This window comes from Schistocerca americana, chromosome 9, assembly GCF_021461395.2.
Source record: "Schistocerca americana isolate TAMUIC-IGC-003095 chromosome 9, iqSchAmer2.1, whole genome shotgun sequence".
Lineage (NCBI taxonomy): Eukaryota > Metazoa > Arthropoda > Insecta > Orthoptera > Acrididae > Schistocerca > Schistocerca americana.
Genome location: NC_060127.1, coordinates 21,175,772 through 21,195,975, shown reverse-complemented (window position 1 = coordinate 21,195,975; position 20,204 = coordinate 21,175,772). Strand labels below are relative to the sequence as shown.

General features: G+C 41.5%; 1 protein-coding gene across 7 annotated transcripts in view; it reads right to left on the bottom strand.

The window, feature by feature from the left end:
- The window catches only part of LOC124551368 (titin-like), a 260,732-nt gene that overhangs the window by 182,877 nt on the left and 57,651 nt on the right, over positions 1–20,204 (bottom strand). For 6 of the 7 annotated variants that reach the window (XR_006967830.1, XR_006967828.1, XR_006967829.1 and 3 more), the window contains exons 8-10: positions 19,697–19,905; positions 10,471–10,596; positions 6,725–6,977 (exon numbers count right to left, since the gene is read on the bottom strand). Coding sequence is in view for 3 of the 7 variants with exons in the window: in XM_047126404.1 (XP_046982360.1) it covers positions 6,725–6,977; positions 10,471–10,596; positions 19,697–19,905 (588 nt within the window). In the remaining 4 variants the exon portion in view is untranslated. The remainder of the gene's footprint in view (positions 1–6,724; positions 6,978–10,470; positions 10,597–19,696; positions 19,906–20,204) is intronic. The other variant, XM_047126406.1, reaches the window with a different exon arrangement.

Here is a 20,204-nt window from a genome sequence, read left to right as displayed (position 1 = left end):
AGACTATATACATGTAGTGGTTGATAATGAGAGCACTTAGCGACTCCCCATGAACTTTAAGCATAATTTACCTTTCCCCACTTGTATTCTTAATGTCAAATATTTAATACATTAACTTATTTTTAAAGCAATCCGACGTTTGAAGCTGTTTTAGACATGACAGTTTGGTTTCTTAAAGAATCAGGCGTTTACTGGTAAAAAAAGAAATTGAGATCCTGCGTATGGCAGTGTCCTCCACATGGCCCACTGTTGCCTTCTGCGAGTTTCCTAACATCCGTAACATCCTAGTCAAGCTGTAGGGTATTTCCAGACCATCAGCTCAACCCCAATGTTCCTGCAATTACATCAGCCATAAAAACATGCCTTGTGCACCCACCCGCCGCTGACTACTCTAGCCCCACCACTGATAAATCCTACAAATTGAAGGAGAGTAATGTGCAAAAGCACATACATTATCAACTAACTTGTGTCCACAACACAGCATTTTTATATACGTACGACTGCCAATAAAGTGGATGAGCACATGAAGGACATAGAAGAACAGGCCACCTTTGGGACGCTCAGCTCCCAGTTTCTGAACATGCTCTACAGCATTGACTCGTGGGATCTGAGTGCCCGTTATGGGCGATACTAATCCTCCCACCTCATACTAGGTTCTCTGAACTCTGGAGAAGGGAACTTACCCTCCACCAGATTCCCTACTCTCATTTCTCATACAAAATCTGTCTTCTCAACTTTATTTGCTGCTTTTACCTTTTCATCTCTGTTTGTCCTGGAACCTGACCACCATTTTCCTTTCCCTGTTATTTTCTGCATCTCCTTTTTGTCCTATTTCTTAAACAGTAAACTGCTGAGTCTTTGAAGACTTGAACATCCACATTAAAAAGTTTCGAGTGTTTCACTACTTCACAAATGAGTAAATGTATAAACAACTGATGTGAAGGACGTAAATTTGAAAAAGTTTAGAAAAGGTTTGAAATTATGTTTACCAATTGTTGAAAGTCACTAAGTCCTTTTACTATGAAACACAGGATGAATATAGTCTCAGTAATTTGCTCTCCATTTTAGGCAAAATGCAGTTTTTACGCATCTTGATGTTTATGGTGTCATATCTCACAAAATGTGTTATGAATAGAGATAGTACAAAAGAAGTAATAAATTAAAATGCATTTACTGATGCTGGAGTTTTAATAGATGTACAGCGAAAATGTAGTAGCCAATAAACTTTTTCCATTCATCAATTTATGGAGGAAGTCAGCGAGATAAAGTTCTGTAAAGGTTTGTCAGCAGGTGCTAAGTGCTCTCAGTCTCAAATGCTGTTGAACATAGCCTGAGTATTTGCATGCCATTCAGTTACACTGCCTCTAGACACAGACAGTTTCAAACTGTAAAACTTGTCTCACTATGTTAAACTTTTAACATAAAATGACACCTCTCAATAAGCAGATTATGACAGAGTTTTAAATTTTTAAATTCAGTCAATAATTATGCAAAATACTGAACATCAAACTTTTTTGTTAGGCCTGGAAGCCATTAGATAGGCTACCTGAAACTGGTACTGAGTTAATTGTCTAGTAATATAGATCAAACCCAACACCAAACAAGTTTAAAGCTGATTCAGCTTGCTATAAACAGTTCCCATCAAGGAGTTGTGTTCAAAATAGTTCTCCCCCATAAGAACACATATTAGTTACTTCTCCTTTGAGTGGAAGATGAACAGACAAATCTGCAGCACCGCCATGGGCACCCTCATGGCACTCTCGTATGCCAATCTGTCTATGAACCATCCAGAGGAAACTTTACTTGACACCTAAAATTCCAAACCCTTGTCTGGTTCAGGTTCACTGATGATAACTTCATGGTTTGGATCCAGGGCCAAGACACCAAATACTCACTGCTCCATAGCAGAAACACCTTCTCTCCCATTGGCTTCGCCTTGTCCTCCTCAGACATTTCTGAACGTTGATTTTCACCTCTCTGATGGTTTCATTCACAACAATCCCACTAACCATCAACAGAACCTGTATTTTGCCGGCTGACATCCCTTTCAGGCCAAAAAAATCACTACCTTATAGTTTGGCCACTGGGGGACAGTGCATATGCAGTGACGAGAATTCTGCTCGAGGTCTCACTAAGGTCTTCACATACCCAGACCTGCCAGATTATCTGCACCATATCATCTTATACACTTTGTATTCTTATAATACTCAAGAACAGCTGGAAAGGCGTACCATCCCCCCAAAAAATCTGCACAATATCCTGTTCCATCCTTATGCCACACTCATGCAGGAGGTTGTAGTATATTTATAGAATCATCATTTAAAGATGGTTCTTGAAACTTAAGACCCTACCAGTTCACTGAAGTCTACTGCCGGCTTTATGCACAACTGAGACTCTATGAACATTTACTTTCATAAAGTGTTACACCCATGTATTTGTATGAGTTAGGCGTTTACAACTGTGACTCACTGATATCATTGTCATAGGATACTACATTTTTGTTTTGTTTTGTTTTGCGAAGTGCAAATTTTACATTTCTGAACATTTGAAACAAGTTGCCAATCTTTGCACCACTTTAAAATCTTATCAAGATTTGTCTGAAAACAAAAATGATGTGACTTACCAAATGAAAGTGCTGGCAGGTCGACAGCCAAGTGTTGATTGGAATTTTGAGGTTTTGGAGGGAGTGGAGCTGGAAGTGGGAGACTGAGTAGATGGGAGAGACTGGGTTTGTGTGCAATGAGAGGTGGTTGAGGTTTGCTGGAAAGGTTGTGAAGGGTGAGTGAGTTGCCTTTCCGGAGGTGGGAAACCAGGAGATTGGATAGTTTTTTGAGGTGAAGGGTGGCATGCTGTTCTAATTTGCGGTTGGCCTGTAGGAGGATACTCTGAATAGCCGGTGTGGATGTGGGAGAGGAAAGGTTGAGGACTTTTATTAAGGATAGGAGTTGACGGGTGTGTTCATTGGCTAAGTTGATGTGTAGGTGAAGGATTAGGTGGATGAGGACAACGGATTGTTCAGTTTGGAACTGGTATAGGGACTGATGGAAAGAAAGGTTGCAGCCAGAGATGGGAACTTTAAGAGTGAGGCCTTTGGGGGTTATGCCAAATGTCAGACAAGCCTGAGAAAATAAAATATGCGAGCGTAATCTGGCTAGGGTGAAGGCATGTTTGCGGAGGGAATGTAAATAAAACTTAATGGGGTTGTTGTGGGGGTGTTGTGAGGGTGACATGGTATTAGAAGGTGGAAAGTGTAACATGAGGTTGAAATGAAAATGAAAGATAAAAATATATGGGGAGAGATAAGGGTGAACTAGAAAGTAACTGGAGATCTGGTCCTACTCCAAATCCCATGCCACTTTCCTTGATGTTGACCTCCACCTGTCCAATGGCCAGCTTCACACGTCCGTCCACATCAAACCCACCAACAAGCAACAGTACCTCCATTACGACAGCTGCCACCCATTCCACATCAAACGGTCCCTTCCCTACAGCCTAGGTCTTCGTGGCAAACGAATCTGCTCCAGTCCGGAATCCCTGAAGCATTACACCAACAACCTGACAACAGCTTTCGCATCCCGCAACTACCCTCCCGACCTGGTACAGAAGCAAATAACCAGAGCAACTTCCTCATCCTCTCAAACCCAGAACCTCCCACAGAAGAACCACAAAAGTGCCCCACTTGTGACAGGATACTTTCCGGGACTGGATCAGATTCTGAATGTGGCTCTCCAGCAGGGATACGATTTCCTCAAATCCTGCCCTGAAATGAGATCCATCCTTCACGAAATCCTCCCCACTCCACTCTTGTCTTTCCGCCGTCCACCTAACCTTCGTAACCTCTTAGTTCATCCCTATGAAATCCCCAAACCACCTTCCCTACCCTCTGGTTCCTACCCTTGTAACCGCCCCCGGTGTAAAACCTGTCCCATGCACCCTCCCACCACCACCTACTCCAGTCCTGTAACCCAGAAGGTGTACACGATCAAAGGCAGAGCCACGTGTGAAAGCACCCAGGTGATCTACCAACTGACCTGCCTACACTGTGACGCATTCTATGTGGGAATGACCAGCAACAAACTGTCCATTCGCATGAATGGACACAGGCAGACAGTGTTTGTTGGTAATGAGGATCTCCCTGTGGCTAAACATGCCTTGGTGCACGGCCAGCACATCTTGGCACAGTAATACACCGTCCGGGTTATCTGGATACTTCCCACTAACACCAACCTATCCGAACTCCGGAGATGGAAACTTGCTCTTCAATATATCCTCTCTTCCCGTTATCCACCAGGCCTTAATCTCTGCTAATTTCAAGTTTCCGCCACTCATACCTCACCTGTCATTCAACAACATCTTTGCCTCTGCACTTCTGCCTCGACTGACATCTCTGCCCAAACTCTTTGTCTACAAATATGTCTGCTTGTGTCTGTATATGTGTGGATGGATATGTGTGTGTGTGCGAGTGTATACCCGTCCTTTTTTCCCCCTAAGGTAAGTCTTTCCGCTCCCGGGATTGGAATGACTCCTTACCCTCTCCCTTAAAACCCACATCCTTTCGTCTTTCCCTCTCCTTCCTTCTTTCCTGATGAGGCAACAGTTTGTTGTGAAAGCTTGAATTTTGTGTGTATGTTTGTGTTTGTTTGTGTGTCTGTCGACCTGCCAGCACTTTCATTTGGTAAGTCACATCATTTTTTGCGCTATTGAATTATAGATTCCAGACAGATTAAAGAAGTATTAAGAGGGTTAATATTTCAAAAGAAAGACAGTTAAAATCTTCTATACACTCAATGCTCTAGGGATTACCGTATTTACTCGAATCTAAGCTGCACTTTTTTTCCGGTTTTCGTAATCCAAAAAACAGCCTGCGGCTTAGAATCGAGTGCAAAGCAAGCGGAAGTTCTGAAAAATGTTGGTAGGTGCCGCCACAACTAACTTCTGCCGTCGAATATATGTAGCGCTACACAGGCATGCTTTGTAGGCACAGAGGTAAATACTGGCGCCAAAACCTCTGCGTCAGTTAATAAATTAAAAAAAAAAAAGAAAAGAAAAAAAGTGGAACACGAGCTTTTTTTTATCCGCCCCGAGTTTCGACCACTGCATTTTCATACATTATCCAACGAAGTAAATACAAATTCCGTATTGTTCATCTTCGAAAGTAGCAGAATTTCAATGTACTACGAAAAATCTGACTGGCAAGACTGTTGCTAATAGGAACCTGATGAAATGTGAATCACGTGCAGTTTTCTCTTCACCATAAGAATAAGAAACATTTTGCCATGTATTCTTTCGTGTTTGCTGCTATCTCATTTAAATCCTGTCTGCCTAATAAACTACAAACTAGAGTGAGACAACAGCAAACGCGGAAGAATATACGTATCGTGTCATGTTTATATTCGTATTATTCTTATGCCTAATAGTGATACAGTCAGAAATGAAGCACGGCAACTGACTAGATTTTTAAATCTAAAATGACTAATTTCTGTGCAGAATTTGATGTACTAAAGAAGCGGCCGCAAAGATTTTCAAACGGAGAAAAATTTTCGCCTAACTCTCGTTCAGAACATGTTCTATCAAACGCAGTCTATTATTTGGTTCTTGTTGATCATTATCAAAGAAAGCAGCAGTGTAAGTAACAACAAGTAGCAGTCACTTGCCATTGTTTCGCTAATGAGACAATTCCTCTCTTTTTTTAATTGTAAGCGGTGGTAGCGCGCACAAAAGCAAGCCATGCCGCTGGCGGCGACAGGCCGTAAACAAACAATGCATGACGCAGTACAGTAATTCATTTTCAGCTTAGAGTGACGTAAACGCCTATAAGAAAGAAAACGGTACTTATCAGATCGAAGCAAAATAAGCAATCGATTCAAACCACATGAAGCACGTGAAAAAGGGAGGGTACCCGTATAAATACGGACGCAGCGCCTGACGCATAGCAATGGCTACCTGGTAAAGCTTAACTGCTAAGCTTACGACTCGAACCAAACTATTGTAGCTGTATCGTCTTTCATTCGATCTAAATTGTGTCTCATATTACAATGGACCAACTTTGTTCCGATTTTAAGGTGCGGCCTAAAACTTCTCTCTCCCCTTGAATTTCGAGTCTCAAATTTCAGGTGCGGCTTAGATTTGGGAATTTTTTTTTTTCCCCCCCCCTTGATTTCGAGTCTCATTTTTCAGGTGCGGCTTAGATTCGAGTAAATACGGTACACCAATTTCAGGAACTTGATGATGACTAAAATTTTGACAGTGCTCCTGAGCATTTATTTAAAATTTATCAAGCCAAGATTACTACTGGACCTCATATCCACCATCACCAGCACAACAGATTCATGTTTCACAATCTTCATATATTAGACAACAAGGCCCATTGTAAACTTAAACTGTTGCGCCACTGAAGGCAGGAAGGCGACTAATATTGCTTTGGCATAATAATTCTTTATTAACCCAATTAAGTTGGCATCGAGATTTTAGTCACTAAGAAGTGCCTGAAAACGAGTTCGTTTTTTGCAACCAACATTATTATTTGTTCTCTATATGAATAAAGCAGCCCACAGAGCAATGACTTCGCATTAAAATGATGGTATCTATTCGTGTTTAAGTCTCCTTATAACTGTATGGTATATAATTGACAATTCCCTGATTATGGGAATTGTCAGGATATTAATGATTCAAGCATGTTTCTGAAAGGAAAGGAGTACAATGGGGAAACTGTACACAGACAGACCTCTTATAATAATCAGTATACTGTCCAGGAATGAGCGCGACTGGGTAATATCCAATTTTGGGAACATCCTTCGGAACCATTTTCACTGCACGATTATGCGGGTAGTGGATGGTGAACGTCTGCAGATCAAAGCAGCAACGGCGCTGGTCGCGACGACCACGATTGAATGTGGCATTCCATTCGGCTGCAGACTGGACAGCTTTCTCCTTGGTGTCCTGCTGCCGATTCCCGGTACCTACAAGAGAGGACATTGCTGCAACAGAAGACACACATTCATAAAAAATGTTCTACTATTTTCACATATTTAACAGACGACCTTTGGAAACACATTAAAGGAACTCGGACTAAGACGTTCAGACAGCCGAAAAAAGAAGAGGCAGATTTTTGAAGTCAGTCAGTATCAGTGTTATTAAGGACAGAACAACACCTTCACTGGACAAGGAAACTTGACCACTGTCTTGTTCAATGTATCATCTTGGGAGCTGGATCAAATGGTTCAGGGAAACCACAGAAGATTTAACTCAAGATTGCTCTCAGTTCCTCCTACCTTGATGCACAATTCTGAACTTTTCTTACTTTAACAACAATATAGACAGAATATAGTTAAGTTTCTTCCTGCGACATTTCCTATCGGAGTCTCTTGATCACTTTCTTGGCATTGATTGACGAACATGCAAGCATTCAAAATTTTATTATTAGGTTACTTTAATCAGTGGAAAACAAAAGACATTTTTCCAAAATTTATAATTTTTTCATCATCTGTATCAACAGACTGTAGTAAGCACTAGCCACGTAGGTGCTTAAAATGTGTTTCATAAAAGGCTGCTTCTTCAGGAGTTTTAAAATGAAGAGGTCATGTACACTATGTGATCAAAAGTATCCGGACACCTGGCTCAAAATGATTTACAAGTTCATGGTGCCCTCCATTGGTAATGCTGGAATTCAATATGGTGCTGGCCCACTCTCAGCCTTTGTGACAGCTTCCACTCTTGGAGGTATACACTCAATCAGGTGCTGGAAGACTCCTTGGGGAATGGCAGCACATTCTTCGCAGATTCAGGTCAGAACTCTCTGCAGGCCAGTTTATTACAGGGATTTTATTGTGATGTAACCACTCCGCCACAGGCCGTGCATTATGAACAGGTGCTCGACCGTGTTGAAAGATGCAATCGCCATCCCCAAAATTGCAGCACATTCTTCGCAGATTCAGGTCAGGACTCTCTGCAGGCCAGTCCATTACAGGAATTTTATTGTGATGTAACCACTCCGCCACAGGCCGTGCATTATGAACAGGTGCTCGACCGTGTTGAATGATGCAATCGCCATCCCCAAAATTGCAGCACATTCTTCGCAGATTCAGGTCAGGACTCTCTCCAGGCCAGTCCATTACAGGGATTTTATTGTGATGTAACCACTCCGCCACAGGCCGTGCATTATGAACAGGTGCTCAACCGTGTTGAAAGATGCAATCGCCATCCCCAAAATGCTCTCCAACAGTGGAAAGCAAGAAGGTGCTTAAAACATCAATGTAGGCCTTTGCTGGTATAGTGCCATGCAAAACAACAAGCAAGCCACCTCCATGAAAGACACAACCACACCATAACACCACTGCCTCTGAATTTTACTGTTGGCACTACTCACGCCCCCAGATGACGTTCACCGGCATTCGCCATACCCACACCCTGCCATCAGATCGCCACAATGTGTACTATGATTCATCACTCCACACAACATTTTTCCACTGTTCAGTCGTCCAATGTTTAAGCTTCTTACACCAAGCAAGGCATCGTTTAGCATTTACTGGTGTGATTTGTGGCTTATGAGCAGGCGCTCGATCATGAAATCCATGTTTTCTCACCTCCCGCCTAACTGTCATAGTACTTGCAGTGGATCCAGATGCAGTTTGGAATTACTGTGCAATGGTCTGGATAGATGTCTGCCTATTACACATTACGACACTCTTCAACTGTCGGTGGTCTTTGTCAGTCCACAGACGAGGTCTGCCTGTACGCTTTTGTGCTGTATATGTCCCTTCACATTTCCACTCTACTATCACATCGGACACAGTGGACCTAGGGATGTTTCGGAGTGTGGAAATCTCACGTACAGACGTATGACACCAGTGACACTCAATCACCTGACCACGTTCGAAGTCCGTGAGTTCCACAGAGCTCCCAGTTCTGCTCTCTCACAATGTCTGATGACTACTGAGGTCGTTGATATGGAGTACCTGACAGTAGGTGGCAGCACAATGCACCTAATATGAAAAACGTATGTTTTGGGGGGTGTTCCGATACTTTTGATCACATAGTGTAACAAATACCGAAAATATACAAACATGTGATGCTGTCAACACTGTTGTGTATAAACGAAGATGGCCAGCTACCTATGAAAGTGAAAATATAAAATCGTCACTGCCCATGAAAGCGCTGACCATAAATGTATTATTGATGCATTACATAAAATAAATATAACTAATGGTTTTCTAAAAAGGTAATAACATTTCTTTGTTACAGCAGGAACATTTGCATGTGTCTTCTCACATTTCATTCCACCTCAAATGCCATCTCAATGCTAAATTTATCATACAAGGAAGTAATCCATTCCTTCACTGCATTCTTCTTGTTCTCATGTCTTTATCCCGCATCGATGCAGGTTTAGCATAGTTATGAACAGATTTACCACGGTCAATTTAATGGGTGGCCTGTCACCACCCCATTAAGACCCCCCCCCCCTTTCCCCAGGACAGAGTGTGTGCGTGAATTGTGTAACTGAGGCAGGACTTGGGTACCAGCCCGCTATTCACCTAGTGGGATGTGCAAAACTGCCTGAAAAAGACATCTACATTGGCTGGCACACTTACCCTCATCATTAAGCAACTGGACGGATTTGATTTGGGGCCAGCGCACTGCCCCGTCCGAGAAGCAGAACATTAACACGCACAGTTATCTGGACATGTATATTCCTTCCTTGAACTGATTGCAGCAGTAATATAAAGCATAATGGGAACAAAAGTGAGGAAAGGTTGTAGAAAACTGATAGAAATAGCATTGCCAAAAGAGACATACTCAATTCGAAGGATAAGATCAGAGTACAAGTAATAAAATCCAACACTGAAATTCAACTTCCAGGTTGGACCTGTTTTATCTTATGGTCTATATAAGCTTTAACAAACTAATGGACAAGGGTTTCATCTAAATTCTAAATTTATACCTAGATCTACTGCTCATGAAAAGCACATAAGTGCATGGCTGAGGGTACTTCTCACTGTAGCACTTATCAGGAATTCTTCCCATTCCGTTTGGATATGAGGTGCACGAAGAAATATAGCTTACTTGCCTCTCTGAAGGTTGTAATTAGTTTGGACTAGTCTCTGGGAACCCTACAGAGGTGGTATATAGAGGTTGTAGTATATTACTATAGTCTTCATTTAACACTGATTTTTGAAGTTTTGTAAGTAGGCTTTCATGGGATAGTTTGCGTCTATCTTTAAGTGCCTGTGAGTTCAGTATTTTCAGCATCTCCCACGGGTCAAACAAACCTGTGAAAATTATTGTGTTGTTCTTTGTATACATTGAATATTCCACTTTGGTCATTTTGGTATCAGTACTTTGCCAATTGAGCAATATTATAGGACAGGTCGCATGATTGTTTTGTAAGAAAATTCCTTTGTAATCTGGTTGCACATAGAACTACATATTAAATATAAGAAGTTACCATTACAATACACAGAAAAGTCTGCTTACCTTTCTGCCTAGAGCTAAGTTCCTTTGCCTGGCGATCGCGGAGATATCGGCGATACTCTTCGTACTTGTCCTGGAAATCTGTGTACATGATATCCAACACTTCTGACGAGAGTACTGCAGTTAGACCTGTGGGAAGCCAAAGAGAGCAGATTTCACAATCTGAAATATTACAAAACCCAAATGCAAACTATCAATTATAGGCATTTGGCAACTGTCTTGGTAATAAAACTTGGGGTAACCGTAGTGTACACACATTCATTGTGTTACATAGACCTCATCATGGGAGAACTTTCAGAGATGTGGAATGTGTCACAGTATACATCAACACAACACAAGCAAAACATAGGAAATTAATCTCTATAGTATATTAACAATAATCGATCACTATATTGCTCAAGACTATACATGTTTATGCTGGCTAAATTTAATCAAGCAAATTAGAAATATAGGTGATACTCTGAAAAAAGCTACTGTCTGTCCGCAAGAGAGATGCTGGGGAGAAACTCAGTGGAAAGGAAGAGGAGGATACTTGTCATCGTTATCATCATCATCATCATCATCATCATCATCTCATCTACATTCATTTATCAAGTAACTGAATCTTCAACTAGACGTTTCCACCCACACTTATCTTTAGCTCTTCTTAATATAATGACCCGTAATCTTCTTCACTTAACCCGACCACATGCTCGCTGCCTTTCCTCGTGGTCTTTTGCCTACAATTCTGCATTGCAAGATGGTCTTTTCTAAAGTATCCACCCCTTTTCCCAAAATGTGCCAAAGGAACTGGAAGTAGCTTTGGCACAAGAGGATAAACTACTTTTGATGCTAAGTTCTTCTATAATAGAAGCATTGGTTGTTCTCTCTGCCAATGATACGTGCGTCTTCCTTCAACACTAACTACATCTTGGAGGAATCAGTCTGGATCTTGTCACTAGTTTTCATGGTCCACATCTTTGTTAACACCGAACATAAATTCCAATATTAGGCACAGTCTATTCTGAATGCCCTTGTCTGGAGTGTAATCTCGTATGGAAGTGAAGTGTGGACAATAACAGCGCAGACTAAACTGCTGCAGGAGAATTTTAAAGATTAGACGGGAAGAGCAGAAGACTAATGAGGTGATACCAAATGAAATTGGGTAAAAAAGAAATCTATTGCACTACTCTAGTAAAAGAAGGGATCAGCCAGTAAGAAACATGCTGAGGATTGAAAGACTCTTCAATTTGGGAATGGAGGTAAAGGGGGGCTGGTAGAAGTTTTAGAGGTAGACCAGGCAATGACTACAGTAAGCAGGTTCAAACGGATATAAGTTGCAACAATTATGAAAAGGCTCGCACAGGATAGAGCAGCACGGAGAGCTGCATCAAAGCGACCTTTTGATTGAAGACAATAACACTGCCGACACCCTGGCTGAATGCTGTCAAGCATACCCCAGTACTTCCATGTCTATGTGGTATGCTGATTAACATTTCATCCTTACACGAGCTTATTTTTAGTATTTTCAGTAAAGAAAAAAGTCATTGCAACAGATGAATAATGGTGCAAGTACATTATGCTATTGAGTTAATGGAATGTCTCAGATGAAAATCAGAACACGGCATGCCCAGAGCTGCGCATAATGCATCTTATGGGCATCTGCCAGACTTTGAGAAAACTCAAATCACTGGGACGGGGGACACATTAACAAAAGGTCACGAAGATAGTTGTCTGCAGTCAATTACTGCAGGAAACTGCTGATGAGACAAACATAGGACAATAGTGTGGCACAAACAACTGCACCACGAAAGGGTCATAGGATTGTCTGGCTGTTTTTGACAAGTACACATATCAAAGAAGCTGAAATCAGGGCAGAGCTACAGGCAGAGTGTCACCGTAAAACATCGGGATCAGATTATGGGAAGCTGGGTCAAGATATCAAGTTGCATGCATCGTGTACTGCTGGCACTGTTCCACAGACAACAAAGACTAGCATGCAGTAGAGTCAGAGTCAAATGTGATACTGAGTGGCAGTAGGAGTGCTCGGTAATGAGTCTCACTTCCGTTTACAGCGGTCAGATTGACACCGATACATTCGTAAGAAATCCGGCGAAAGGTCACAGGAAGCAGCAATTCTCGAGACCTGAAACCTCTCCAAACAATCCGTAAGCCACCATACAGTACATGGCGGAGAGCACATTGTACCACCACTGGTCATTCTCTTCCATGCTCTACTCACAAATGGAGTGACATAAAAATGACTGTCTGCACGCCTCTGAAAGAGCTCTGATTTTTCTTATCTTGTCTTTGCAGTCCTTACACAAAATTTACTTTCTCAAAAGTGTTTCACAAAAATAACATCATCTTCCCACCGAGGCTTCATGTTTGAGTTCACAGAGCATCACAATGTGCAGAGCTGAGTATTTGATGACAGGACTGATTTGGCAGTTGTTAGAGGATGGGGAGAGGGAGGCAGAATGCTCACCATGTGGGAAGACTGGCAAAATCTATTGCCATACCCTTCGTGACCAGAGCACCAATGACGTACTTGAGTAGGATACAGGAAGACTCCACACTGCAGTTAACACCACAAACAGCTAGGGGAATGTAGTGGTCTGCCTGGTCACCTGATTTTTCTCCTAGAGAGCAGCAGCAAGCATTTTTGTGAACTGACACACCACGTGTTCCGTACACGGCAAGAAACACCTCAATATGACATTTAGAAACAGTTTTCTTGCAACTCACAATGATTGCAAGAATGTATTCATGGCTACTGGATCATATTTCATACTGACACCGATGTTGGACATCATTCCTGAACAGAATGAAAGTTTACTCACTGCATAACCAATATTTGATGATCATCTTCACAAATTTGAATACTGGATAGATGTTTCGTGGTGTGATACTTTCCATTTCTAGCAGTGTATGTTACTAAGGTGAGCAACGATTCAAAACTGACTAATAACACCAGAGACAGCCTCTACTACATATTACTAACACTACATCCTTCCAACCTGTATGTAAGTTCCAAAACATCTCACAGAAAGGGAAATGGTTCAAATGGCTCTAAGCACTATGGGACTTTACATCTGACGTCATCAGTCCCCTAGACTTAGAACTACGTAAACCTAAGTAACCTAAGGACATCACACACATCCATGCCTGAGGCAGGATTCGAACCTGCGAACATAGCAGTCGCGTGGTTCCGGACTGAAGTGCCTAGAACCACTCGGCCACAGCGGCCAACGGAAAGGGGAATATAAAGTTTAACACAATTCCTGTGTACAATAACTTCACCCTTCCTGCGAGGAACATTCCCTTAAAAAAGCAGGGATGAAGGCATCCTTCAATACCCTGATGTAATTCGAACCTCTCAGAATGGAATGGATGGAATGAACGCCTCATTATTTCACCACAGCTTGTGATTAATCATCAGTCTGAAGTGTCAGATGTTGAGATATGATATATTGAGCCATAAAAGGACTTTTATGGGGAGTGAGGGTGACTAATATGTCTTCCAGTTGAGCACAATTTTAAGGTGCCTGTGTTTGGTTAGCATTTACATCCATATGACCTGTTGAGTTCTAGACAGACACAACAAAAAGACCATTACATGTTATAGCTGTTGGCCAAGGCCTTCTTCAGCAAAGAAAACAAACACACACAAGCAAGCTCACATGACTGCTACTGCCAGCAGCTCCAACCAGAATTGGGCACAGCTGCCTGTGGGAGTGGTCATGTGTATGAGGTATGCTTTCTTGTGAGAATGAGTGTGTGTTTTCTTCACTGAAAAAGGCTTTGGCAAAAAGCTATAATGTGTAACAGTCTTTATACTGGGTCATTTTTACAGAGAGCAGCAATCTATCCTTTTCCTAATACCGTGGGTATTCCAACCTGGAGTTTCCATGTTTGAATCTTCATCCATACGCCATTTACAGTGTGTAGTAGAAGGTACTTTGTGTACCACTGGCACTTTCCCCTTTTTTTCAGCACGAATTGTTTGCAGCAAGAACAGTTGTTGATAAGCTTCCTTATGAGCTCAAATCTCTCTAATTTTGCATTCCTGGTCTTTTCTCAAGGTATATATATGACGAAGCAATATATCGGCCGACTCTCCTAGAAATACACACATCAAAAAAAGTTTTGCATCTCCCCAATTCCCAGAACTCCTGACAATAGACGTTGACTGTGGATATTGTAACACAGACACAGTCCCACTGACTGTCCAGAGATGTCACTAGAACAAACCAACGATGTAAACAACAATGCATGAGCAACGTCTGTTAGACGGAGTGGGTCCGACAGCCAATCACTTCCAGTCACTCCACCAGGAAGGAGGTACACGGCTCGTGTTGTCTGTACTTCAACCATGCCTAGACAGTCAATACTGTAGTTCGATTGCATCCTCATTGTTACTCTGTGCCAGGGAGGGCTCTCAACAAAGGAAGTGTCCAGGCGTCTTAGTGTGAAGCAAAGCAATGTTGTTCGCACATGGAGGAGATAGAGAGACAGGAACTGTCGATGACATGCCTCGCTCAGGCCGCCCAAGGGCTACTACTGCAGTGGATGACCGCTACCTACGGATTATGGCTCGGAGGAATCCTGACAGCAATGCCACCATGTTGATTAATGCTTTTTGTGCAACCAGAGGACGTCATGTTATGACTCAAACTGTGTGATGCACAACTTCACTCCCAACGTCCATGGTGAGGTCAATCTTTCCAACCACGATACCGTGCAGTGCAGTAGATGGGCATAACAACATGCGAAATGGAACGCTCAGGACTGATCTCACGTTCTCTTCACCAACGAGTGTTGCATATGCGTGGACCAGACAATCAGCGGAGACATGTTAGGAGGCAACACGGTCAATCTGAACGCCTCAGACACACTGTCCAGCGAGTGCAGCAAGGTGGGGGTCCCCTGCTGTTTTGGGGTGGCATTATGTGGGGCCGATGTACACCGCTGGTGGTCATGGAAGGTGCCGTAGCAGCTGTACAATACGTGAAAGCCATCCTCCGACCGATAGTGCAACCATATCAGCAGCACACTGGTGAGGCATTCATCTTTGTGGGCGACAATTTGAGTCCCCATCGTGCACATCTTGTGAATGATTTCCTTCAGGATAATGACATCGCTTGACTGGAGTGCCCAGCATGTACTCCAGACACAAACCCTATCGACAATGCCTTGGACAGATTGAAAAGGGCTGTTTATGGCTGACGTGCCCCACCAACCACTCTGAGGGATCTACGACGAATCTTTGTTGGGAAGTGGGACAATCTGGACCAACAGTGCCTTGATGAACTTGTGGATAGTATGCCACAATGAATACAGGCATGCATTAATGCAAGGGGACATGCTACTGGGTACTAGAGATACTGGTGTGTACAGCAATCTGGACCACCACCTCTGAAGGTCTCCCTGTGTGGTGGTACAACATGCAATGCAAGGTTAAAAAAAAAGGGGTGGAAATGATGTTTATGTTGATCTCTATTCCAATTTTCTGTACAGGATCCAGAACTCTCTGAACTGAGGTGATGCAAAACTTTTTTTTTTACGTGTGTATATTTCAATAGTAAACCACACCTTTACGTAGAATGCTTCTCTTTTAGCATCAGACACTGGAGTTGGCTGTGCAACTCCGAGACGCTTTCAAGTTTACTTACTAAATGAACATGCTACAAACCATGTTCTCTTTTTTGGATAGTCCGTGTCTTTTTAGGTGGATATTTCCCGAGGATTCTTCTGCTGAATCTCAGTCTGGCATCTCCCTTAGCTATGATTACGTTTATGTGGCCGTCCCACTCTAAATTGCATTATACACATAATCTAAATCGCACAATATGTATATTCCTAGATGTTTTATGGATGTGACTGCTACCGGCGAACGTTTGGCAATAATGTAATAATACAATAATGGGTCTTTCTGCCTACTTATGTGTAATCCACTGTATTTGTTTATGTTGAGGATAAACTGCCAATCCCTGCATCGAGTATCGATCCTCTGCATGTCGTACTTCACTACAATTTTCTAACATTGCGACTTCTCTGTACAAAACAGCATCATCCGTGAAAAGCTTCTTAGAGCTTCCAATGTTATCCATTAAGTCATTTATAATTATTCTGAAACGTTACGATCCTACGACATTCCCTCCAGGTAAGATCAAACGACCCATACTCCCAAAGATTTCTCTTCGTTGAGAATGACATGTTTGCTGCAAACTCTTTAATCCAACAATACAGTTGCTCTGCTATTCCGCATGTGCTTATTTTGTTCAGCTGATGTTTTGACTATCAGAGATGCATTCTCATCTTTTCTAATCTGATCGTTTCCAAACTTCCCCTCAAAATCCAGAATGAATTTTTATGTCTGTAGCAGAATGGACAAAACTTTCTGGCAGATCAGAACTGCCTTGATCAACCAGGAAGTTTCAAACCAGTGCCCAATCTGTTGCAGACAGAAAATTCAGTCTGGAAACTATCCTCTAGGCTACAGCTCAGCTATTTCTCTGCAATATGCTTTCTTCCAGGACTACTAGTCCCATAAGGTATGCAGGAAAACTTCTGTGATGTTTGGAAGTTAGAAGATCAGGGACTGGCGGAAATAAAGGAGGACAGATTGTGAGTTGTGAGTGGATAGATCAGTCAATATAACATACGCCTGAAAAAAGCAACAAGGATTCGAATCCCAGTCCAACAGACAGCTTTAACCTCACAGGAAACTGTCCTCATATGTTTCAAAAGAATAATAGTTTTGTTACTATAAAGGGATCTCCAACAGTTCTACAACATGCCAGATCCATAATAAATAGTTTTAGTTCTATTTCTTTCTGTCTGTCTCTCAGTCCAAGGTGGGACCAGAGATGGGGAGGAGTCATAATTCCATCCCCCCCCCCAATTTAAGCTGCTAAAATCTACCTTCTGCAACTGAAGAATCACTATGGCCATTTCTTTGTGTGCAGATCATCAGTTCTGACTCCACAAACCTCAGTCAGTCACTACACACCCAATGAACAAGGCATTATCTTGCACGTGTGTGCATGTGGGGAAAAAGAAAGGACACACACACACACACACACACACACACACACACACACACACACACGTGCGTGCATGCGCATGCACTGTGGGAATGGGGTGAAGTTTTACTGTAAAGCACACCAAAAGATAATTATGACATAAACTGAAGTTTATGTGAGAATTGAAGCAGGATAGGGTTCTAATTGCCACCAAGTTGTCAACATGTAGTATTTCCTGTGACAGGATTCCATTTACTCATCTTGTATGAAAAGTACGAGTTATTGTGGGGTTATTCTGACCCCAGGCCCACAAAGAATATGCCTGGTGTTACTCACAAAAGAATTTGGAGCCCCATAGCAGGTCAACAATAAAGACAATTAAATGTAAATGAAACAATAACTTCTGTTACATGTACGGTATCAGTGCAGTATTATACATTTGCTATTTCACTGCGTTAACAACTGTATCTGAACATAAAAAATTTAGTTTTTACTTTCTCTCTTTAACTGTATTCATTTATTTTTATTTATGAACTTGATCAGCTATGGACCACATACAACTTAAGACTTATGGGGTTTCTTTTTCTTCCGTTCTTCCCAGTATTTCTTCATTATCTTGCCAACTACTCGTCTCTGCTCATCTGTCCGCACTCTCTTGGATCGAGGTTTTGGCTCATCTTCTTCATAGTTTGCGTTTTCTATCAGTAGCCTGAAGTAATTACTGTCACGTATTATTTCTTCTGTAACACCTATTATATTGGCGTCTTTCCTTACTGCTTCTATCCATCCTACAGTTTTTTTCAGATTAGTAATGTAATTAAAAATTTTCTTTGTAATCCATGTTTCTTCCATTGTGTTTAAATGTCCATACAATTTTAGCCATCTCTTCCTCATTGTATCTGTGATCTTTTCTGTATTTTTGTATAAGTCTTCATTTCCCCTTTTAATCCACCTATTTTCCTTGTTTTTCTCAGGACCTAGAATTTTTCCTAGTATTTTTCTCTCCCTTTTTTCTCATTCTCTTAATTTGCCTTTCTTATTCAATGTTAGGCACTCTGATCCATACGTTGCTTGTGTCCTAATAACTGAATTATAATGTTTAATCTTCGCTTGTATTGATATGTATTTCTTACTGTAGTAGTTTTGTGTTAATTTATAAGCTAATTCTAACTTTTTTATTCTTTCTTTATTTGTTGTGTTATCCAGTCCATTGGCTTGGATCCACTCCCCCAGGTATTTGAATCTATCAACTCTTAATTTTTCCATGCTTTGTTTTCATAAACTTTTCTGTATTATGTTTGTGTTCTATATACTCAGTTTTTTCATAGGATATTTTTAGCCCAGTTTTTCAGCAATCTCGTGTAACAGATCAAGCATAACTGTTGCGTCTGTTCGGTTTTCAGTTATCAATGCCATATCGTCTGCAAAGGCTAAACATTTCACTTCAAATTTGTTCTTTCCTTGGCTCATGCTTATACCCTTTGTGCCTCTAATTTTTAATGTGCTTTCCCATGTTTTTACTATTTTATTCACAATCAAGTTAAAGAGAATTGGGGGCAGTCCATCTCCTTGTTGAACTCCTGTTTTGATTTTGAATGGTTCAGAAATTTCGCCTTGAAATTGTATTTATAAGAATATATAATAACAAATATCTAGGCTTGTTAAAAAATGTAGTTAAATTAAAATAGAAGAGGAATCTGAAAAAGTTCTTTATGTGAGGACAAGTGTTGACAATATTAAAAAAGGAGGTTTGTGTTTATTGTAGGAAGCAAATAAAATGTACGATTCCCGCAATGTGGCAGTGACTAATTTACTAAAACAAAATATTTTACCAACAATAGAAAATCCAGGATGCAATAATGTCTGGCCTCAGCAGCCAGAGACAGTGGTCACACACGTGTGTGAGAGTTGCGTTTATGTGATTGTGTGGGTGTATGCTGTCTAATTCTGAAGAAGGCCTTTTGGCCAAATGCTTAGTTGTTTAGCAGTCTTCTCGTCTGTCTGCAACTCGACATCTTCATTACATGGTGAGTAGCAATTTGTCCTTCTCTTAACATTATTCCAATAAGTATTTGGGGTGATATGTTAGCAGTCAAACATAGCTCGTTTCAAAGTTGAACTACTGACAAGTTTTTATCTGTTGATCTACTTCACAAAAATTTATATAAAAACATGATGGCAAATGATTCCTTCTCCATTAATAGATAAACATATCCACTTACCCATGTCACACATGTTTTCGGAGACAAGCCCTTTGTCACGAAGGTAGGTCTTCTCTTCGGCATCTATGGGACGTCGCTGAAGGTCAGGATATTTTCGCTTGAAAGACTTTATACCGAGGTACTCGGAGATTTGCTCTTGAATCATCAAGTGATCGCCAGACTTTTCTGGCCACTGGTACTCTGCTATCTGATCCACTGTGAACACCTTGCTGCAAAGATAGATGGTGGAACATGTAACAGAGTGCTCACAGTATTTTCACACACATGTAATTGTGGAGGGAGACACAGTCTTGTCTAAACTAAGCTGTGTCAAATGGATGCAGGCTGCAGTAGTCATGCAGAGATGAAGAGGGTTGCACAGGACAGTCATGGAGAGCTACATCAAAACCTCTCTTCCTACAGCAGACCACAACAAGATGTTTTTATTGTGTCGAGTTACTTCCGTCCTTACAATTACAACTTTTGTATTAGTGGCACACACTGAGGTGACAAAAGTCACGGGATAGCC